The sequence below is a fragment of the Trichosurus vulpecula genome, chromosome 3 (assembly GCF_011100635.1).
Source record: "Trichosurus vulpecula isolate mTriVul1 chromosome 3, mTriVul1.pri, whole genome shotgun sequence".
NCBI lineage: Eukaryota > Metazoa > Chordata > Mammalia > Diprotodontia > Phalangeridae > Trichosurus > Trichosurus vulpecula.
The window spans coordinates 402,069,932-402,077,434 of record NC_050575.1 but is presented as its reverse complement, the minus strand read 5'-3'; the positions used below and the strand labels follow the sequence as shown (position 1 = coordinate 402,077,434).

General features: G+C 41.3%; 1 gene segment (V, D, J or C); it reads right to left on the bottom strand.

The window, feature by feature from the left end:
- Positions 1–819: 819 nt before the first annotated feature.
- Positions 820–2,027, bottom strand: LOC118843605 (the record flags this gene model as incomplete). The annotated part of the segment is given in 3 exon segments: positions 820–850; positions 1,505–1,799; positions 1,961–2,027. Coding segments are annotated over 3 exon segments (375 nt in total), but the record flags the coding sequence as incomplete, so codon positions are not given.
- Positions 2,028–7,503: the final 5,476 nt, after the last annotated feature.

Below are 7,503 nucleotides of genomic sequence, written 5' to 3'. Positions count from 1 at the left end.
CTGCAAGCTCTGCTATGCTAGTTCTCCTCCTTGCCCTGGGACTGCCACCCAGAAGTACGACCTGGATGGGGGTAAAGCAACAGAATCTTGCCTCAGTGCTAGCAAAAGACCCCTGTCATTGCCTTCTGACGAGTTGTTCCACTCCTTTAACATCTGTGGGTGGAGAACTCTGAAAGCAGCAGCTTGTACTACCACAATTGATTCAGTCATTTCCAAGGCCTGCCCCTGGTTTGCTACATCTGGAGCAGTGCTGGTGTGTGCTCCATTCTCACCCATGTGTGACAGATCTTTCTCTCTGGCTTTCTAAGTTGTCTTTGGTGTCTGTGGGCAGAGAAGTCTGGAAACCACTCCTGCTGTCAGTGACTCAGTCACTTCAAGGCCTTCTCTGGGTGTGCTGGGGCTCAGTCTGTGTTGGTGAGGCCTGCTCTGGACTGTGCTCCTTTCTCACCCTGGTGCAACAGACCTTTCCTGCTGACCTTCCAACTTGTCTTTGGTGGAAAATTTGTTTCATTCCATTTTTTGTGGGCTCTGCTGCCCTAGAATTTGTTTAGAGTCATTTTAGAAAGGTATTTAGATGGATTTGGGGAAAAGGTCAGTCCCTGCCTTTACTCTGCCATCCTGGTTCCATCTCTTTTCTTGCTTTTCTTAACTCCTGCCAGTTTTTATTATATTAATATATACAAATGGAATAAAACAAGCATTTCCATAACAAAGTAGATTAAAAAAGATGATTGTACACAAAACTGCTAATTTAGTATGCACAACCTCCTATTCCTTTCAAATATACAACAAAGTTAACATGTAAATTTCTTGTTTTTTTTCTACCCTCCCTCCCTTATTGTTCTTTTCAGTCACATTTTCCTTAGAAGCCTTATGGAAGTTAGGCATGGTTATCCCCAATGCTGATGGTCCAGTTCTCTGGGAAGATGAACAAGTGACTACCAAGGGGTGACAGGACAGGAGATCTAATCTTGCTTGAAAGTTAGGTTCCCAGAATGAGGAGACAGACTGGAGAGAGACTGGATCCATCCTGTAGACTGAGTTGCCTCAAGAACTTTAGGGACTCTACCACCTAGGTTGGCTGTCTTTTTAGGGCTAGGGAAAATCAGCCAGAGCTGAGAGTCCAGGTCCATTCCCCTGAGTCGTGTACAGTTTCCTCTTAAACATCGGCTCAGGGTGAAGTAATTGGGGGAGGGAGCAGAGGGCAGAGTAAAGAATGAGAGGAGCTTCTGGAATCAGCCCCCATGGGAAAGTTTGTGGTCCTTGGCTAAAGCATACCAGGCAGAAGATTCTTTCTCTTCCTCCTTTTTCTCCTTAATCTTTCTACCTCAATCAGAGCCCCTAGGACAAGTGGCTACTGCAGCAGAGCTGAATTAGGCCCAGTTCTCCCCTGAGGGCAGTGGCTGCCCTGAGCCTATGACTCTGGGGCAGCAGCTGCTCCCCTGTGGTGAAGGGCTGACCAGCCTGAGGATGTTTTTGTTCAGGGCTGAAACACTGTGTGAATGGCATACTAGAAGCTTGATAGCAATAATAATCTGCAGCATCCTCAGCCTCCACAACACTGATGGTGAAGGTGAAGTCTGTCCCAGAGCCACTGCCACTGAACCGGGCAGGGACCTCAGACTCCAGGTTGGAAGCAGCATAGATCAGGAGCTTGGGAGACTGTCCTGGTTTCTGCTGGTACCAGGCCATCTTACTGCCAATGCTGGAACTGGCCTTGCAGGTGATGGTGACTGTATCCCCTGGAGCCACAGCCAGGGAGGCTGGTGTCTGGGTCAATGCAGTGGCTGCCTGGGCTTCTTGGTGGGAAAAGGAGAAGAAAGAGATTTAAGTGAAGAATCCTGTGTAGATGCAGTGAATTCAGTAGTTCCCTTTACCTCAGACTCTGTCAGAGATGCCCCAGGGATAACTCCCTCTCTTTCTAAGGTGGTCCCAACCTAGGGCTCATTGGGAGTCTTACCTTGAGGCCAGAGCAGTAGGAGCCAGAGGAGCAAGGATGGGGAGAGCATTGTGACTCTTGCCCAACTGGAGGCAGAGGGCTTTGAGCTCAGTGAGAAAGATGGGAGATATTTGTATGTCAGCCTAGGTTTGTGAAAGGTCCCTTGGAGATCACCATGCAAAACAGTGCTGGTCCAACCTCAACTCTAGGACCCCAGGAGTGGTTACATGCACATGGAGGGAGTGGCCCAATTGTATTTCCTTGAAGGTGTGAGCTCACATGGTCTCTTTTTTATTGCTATATTAAATGTATCTCTCTTAGGCTGAACATGGTTTGTGGCAGGTGGCCAATTTCAGTTACAAACAGGGGGAGGCCTCTCTACATTCCCAGGAGAGATCAGATGGCTCTGGGTCTAGAGACCAAGAGTTGACAAGTATTTATGCAATGAATAGAATCAAGAAAGAGAAAGAAAGAAAGAAACTGAGTTAGAAAGAAAATTAAGACTGGGGAACCAACAAATTTAAAGACAGTTGGGGCCTAGGCTTAGATGACATGGAGGTGGAGTAGACTTTGGAGATTCTAGGTAGTGTGGGGAGAATGTGTCCCTTGTCTTGTTGTGGAGCTAGGGGATGTTTATTCTTCCCTTCTGTATTTCAACTATATCTTTTCAAAAGCTAAAAAGAAAAAAAAATGATTGCTGAACTCAACCTTTCATTTTCTAAATGGGGAAACTGAGACCAAAAGCAGTGAAATGTTTATGCATGTGCCTTTTTTCCTACTAAAGTCCATCATCTCCTTTCCTCCCCTCAGAAGTTTCCATGTCAATCAACAGTGGGATCAAACCTCTTGCATCTGTACTATTTCTGGCCAGGTGAGACAGGGAGATCCAGTTACAAACCAATTTGGAAGGGGAAGACCCTCAGAGTTTCTTGCCAGAACACAAAGAATTGGTATTTGCACTCACTCTGAGCTATCAAAACCCAAACAGTGGCAGCTTGGGGTGGGACTTATTATTGGCCAATCAGTGAGAGCCAGAGTGATTTGGATTTGTCAGAGGGAAGTATCTCTATTTGAATCTGAATGGGCTTTATCAAAGACTGGTTTTCCAGAACTGGATCTCAAGCAATTCATATTCCTTTGGTCAGAGCACCCAGATACAAGTTTATGATTCCCCATGGGGAGGAAGGGAGGGAGGAAGGGAGGAAGAGAGGAAGGGAGAAAGGAAGAAATGGGGCAAGTAATGCAGGAAAAGAAGAAGGGAGGAGCATTGCCTAACTGGAAATGGAGCTGGTCCCCCAGTGGAGCAGTTCCTCTTCCTCTTCCTCACAGATTGTTGTCCCCCCTTCAATCTTGAAGAGACTAATGACATCAGGAGCATGACATCTTGACTTGCAAGTGAATTGGATTTAAGTGATGCAGGGCAGTGCAAAGTCACCAGTCTCACTCTCTTCCAGAGCCATTTGGATCCAATGTGAAGACATAGATGAAGATGACTGGAAAGGGCCCCTGAGACCTGAGAAAGAGAAATGAAAAACTGAGACCTGGGGGAGACTTTTCTCCCACTGCATCTCAGGCCATCACACCCATTGCACCCATCATCTTGATCTATGTCTTGCCACTGTACTCTGGTGACTTAAATCCAATTCACTTTGTGTGAGGTAGTGAGAAAATAAAACTTGAAGACTTTGCAGCGAATATATATATATATATGTTTAAATATATATCTATATCTATTCATATCTATACTTAGAAATATTTAAAAATCAAGAAATAGGGAATCAGGTAGTGGAAAAATTCTGAAGCCATGAGAGCCTGATTGCCCAGCCTCTGGGAAAGGTTTTTTTTTTAACCCTGAAACATTTTGTTTTTTCTTCTGGTTCTGGTTTGATGATTTGCTAAGTAAGAATAGGGTCCCTGTGACCTGCTTGCCTTTACTGTAAAAGTACTATAGAAGAATGGAGAGGTTCTCCCCCTCGCCTTATCTTATTCTCCTTCTTTAGATTTACAGATGTCACCTCAGTTGTAATCATCAAGTAAGGGAATGGGCATTGGAGTTTCTGTGCCTTGATTTCCTGGTTTTTTGTCTAGTTTTTCATGCTCAGATTGTAAGCCTGCATCCCAGCCAATGGTGAGAAGGGTCAGAGGTGGGCGGGAATTGTCTTGCATTAGGTATAATTATTGATGCTTTGTTCTTGTACAGGGCCTCCCTTGCTAGATCTGTTCTGGCAGAGGATGCCTTATTCTAATGAGAATTGAATAAAATTTTATTTCTGTTCCCACCCTGAGATGATTCCTTATTAAAAATTAATTTTTTTAAAATTGGTGAGTGTCTTTTATCCCATACAGTTTTGGGGGCTCCTCTGGGATCTGCCCATTTTGTAAGCAAGACTCCTGTTTGGCTCCAAGACTGGTGCGCACTCGACGATTTTTCCAATAGTCTCTGGACCTGTTTTGGTATTTTCTCTTTGGCTGGGCAAATTTCTGAAGAAGGAAAGACTCAGGGGAACAGAAACCAAAGAGCTCTGATTCCAAAGTTAAAATTCTCTGACTGAAATTTGGGCCAGCTGGTGGAGAGAGAGCAGTCACATAAGATATACGTGTATAATCCGTGGGAGGGCAAAACTTGGGGGCCTTAGGGTCTTAATTAGAGAGTCATTTACTCAGAGGCTCCGGCGACGGTCCTTGTCTAAATTGCAATGGGGAAAAATCAATCAAAGTCTATTATTTTGGAGTGAGGACTTCCAGGTATACCAGTAGATAGTCTTTTAGGGAAAAAGCTTTTGGATTTCTGTATCTACCTGTCTGTGTTTTTGTGTGTCTGTGTGAATGAGTGAGAGTAACCTGTCAGAAGCAGCAGCATTGGCAGAGTGGTCAGTAAACTCCCCCTTGCCCCTCCCTATCCCACTGGCATTCCTGAGGAGAAAGGCTGGACCAGTGGCAGTGGGAAGGAGTGGGGGGAAGCAGAGCAGATGATTCAGTTTTGTTTTGTGTGTCGTAGTATCGTTAAATTTTACCACTGTAAGGAGAAACACCTACAAGTTACTGTCAGTGAAAGCCTACTTGTGGGGGTTGAGACTGATGTATGTTGAAAAGGGGGATCTTTTCCCTCAGATCAAAGGGAGGCAGGCTAGACAAGCATTTTAACCCTTTTCCTGCCTACCTGAAAGAGAAAAAGTTTTTGTGTGTCGGGACCCAACCAGAAAGAAATTGAACTATATTTAGAAGTGTGAAAAGTGAAGATGTAGCACTCTTAATTTAATGCTTAAGATAAATTAGAGTTCATTTTGCTATTTGGCAGTAAAGTTTATGAGAAAAGGAAAGGAGAGACTGTGATAAAAATGGAAGACTAGTAAATTAAAATCTTGAGCAGGCAGCTTAGAGGAAAAGGCTTGATAGCCTGAGTTAAAAACCCAATAGATGAAATTATGGAGAAATAGAAGGAATTATGTCCACCCTCCCTTTGGACATAAGGGATGTGTGGGTGGGTTTTATGAAATTTAATATGAATATTGGTCCAGTATATCACTTTAAGTTGACCTGGTTATAATAGATGATTCAAAACTGTTTGTAGAATTTTTGCAAGAAAATGTGGACATGAATGGGGAACTGAAACGTTAAGGAAATATATGAAATTGTGGATAATAATTTTTTAAGGGCCAGGGTTGTTAGAACATATTACTATTTGGCAATGAAAAATTTATTAGTTGTGTGGCCCCAAGAAAGTTAATTCACTGTTCAGTGAGGGGATGAGGGTGGAATTCACTCCTAGAAATAATATGGGAATCATATATTTATAAAAGTATTTGGCATAACAATTGGCAAAAACAAATGTTTAAGTTAAATATAATTGCTTCATATGTGAATTTTCTTAGATATGAAGTTTATGTTAATGGTGATGAGATGAAGGTGGAAATACATCCAGCCCAGATTGGTAATTAACTAATTTTGGTTTTAAAAAGTTTAAATACATGACAACTGTTTATGGTACTGTTGTATTTCTAAAAAATTTTGTTCTATTGTTTGGTAAACAACTGTATCATCTGTGTTGTTACAAAGGCAATTTCTCTAAGTGTTGTTAGGTTAAAAATTGTATTGTAAAATAATGAAAGGATTAGGAAACTGTTAAGTCATTTTATTGACCATGTCTTTTAAAGAAGTTTAATTTGAGAAATTATAAACTTGCAAGTTTGGTAGCAGCAGTTACTGGCTGTACTTATTTGTACAATAAGTTGGGAAAGCCTGGAAGTTTTACTGAAAGAGAGAGAATAGTGGGGTCAAAAACTGGCTAACCTCCAAACTTGGCTTTTAAAGTCCGTAGGACTAATTTTTAGTAATTGGCTTTTAGGACATTCTTTTAAAAATTAAAATTTGATTGTGGGGTCCTGGTAAAGCTTTGATTAATGAGACTTTCCATTTAGTTATAAAAGGAAAGGTATTTGTCAGAAAATGTTATTATTGTGAAGTTGTGATAGCGAAAGACCTAGAAGGTTTTATGGGGGGGAAATGGAAAATTTGATTAATGCAAATATGTGAAATCTTGCTTTTCTTTTAGTCAAATCATTGGGTAAATTGGTACTCTTGTATAGTCATGTGAGGGATAACATTGTTTCTAAATATTAATGGGAACAACTAGATAAAAGGAGAAGGACACAAATATGATGCTGAATTATTATCCTATAGATTAAGGCTGGGATTTAACGATACATTATATCTATGTAGGATAAGGTATAAATGTTTTAAAGTGATATAAAAGAGCAATTAGTTATGACTACAAATGGTAATTGATTACCAGTAATTACCAGTAATTAATTACTGGAACTAAATCAGAGGCATTTTTAGTTTAGGGAAAAAAAATTCAATTTAGGTCTCTTTAAGAGAGATAAGTTGTAGAATATTTTTGCTTTGATGGGAAAAGCTAAATGTGGCTGTTTGAATTGAATTATAGTTAGAGGAGGCTAGAATGTAAAGAGTACCCAACAAAATTGAAGTGTACCAAATTGACAAACTTTTGTATATTGAGTTACCAAGGGAGGAACTTGATTAGCTGTAATTAGTGAGGCTTGCTGTTTAAGGCAAAAGGCACTCAGGACCATAACTAATTTTGTTTTGCATTTAAATTTGGGTATAGTTGTCTGCATGAAATCAGTATCTGAGAGAAATGTCACAAGCTACTCAGAGGGAATGTGATCCTGTATCATGAAACAGGTGGAGGTCCGCATTTGGGAAAAAGCTGATGGGACAATCTTAGCCTCAATCTAGAATGGGACCCTCCTGGCTCAGTTTCCCCCTTATGTTCCTTTAGAAAGGAATGTTCCCACCTGACTATTCCTGAGTTTAGCTATGAGGTGGCCCAGATACTGCATGAAATGTAACTATGTCTCAATTTAACCAAAGCCAAGGATGTTTTATCCTGTCATATTTGGCATGTCCCACATCCCTGCTTTCCTTCCTTCCATATCAAGTTTCTGTGATCAGAACAAGTAGTCAGTAAAAGATAGGAGCTCTTTTGAGTTATCTTATTGGGCAGTCTAATATTATTTTTATATAGAACTAGAATATATGTG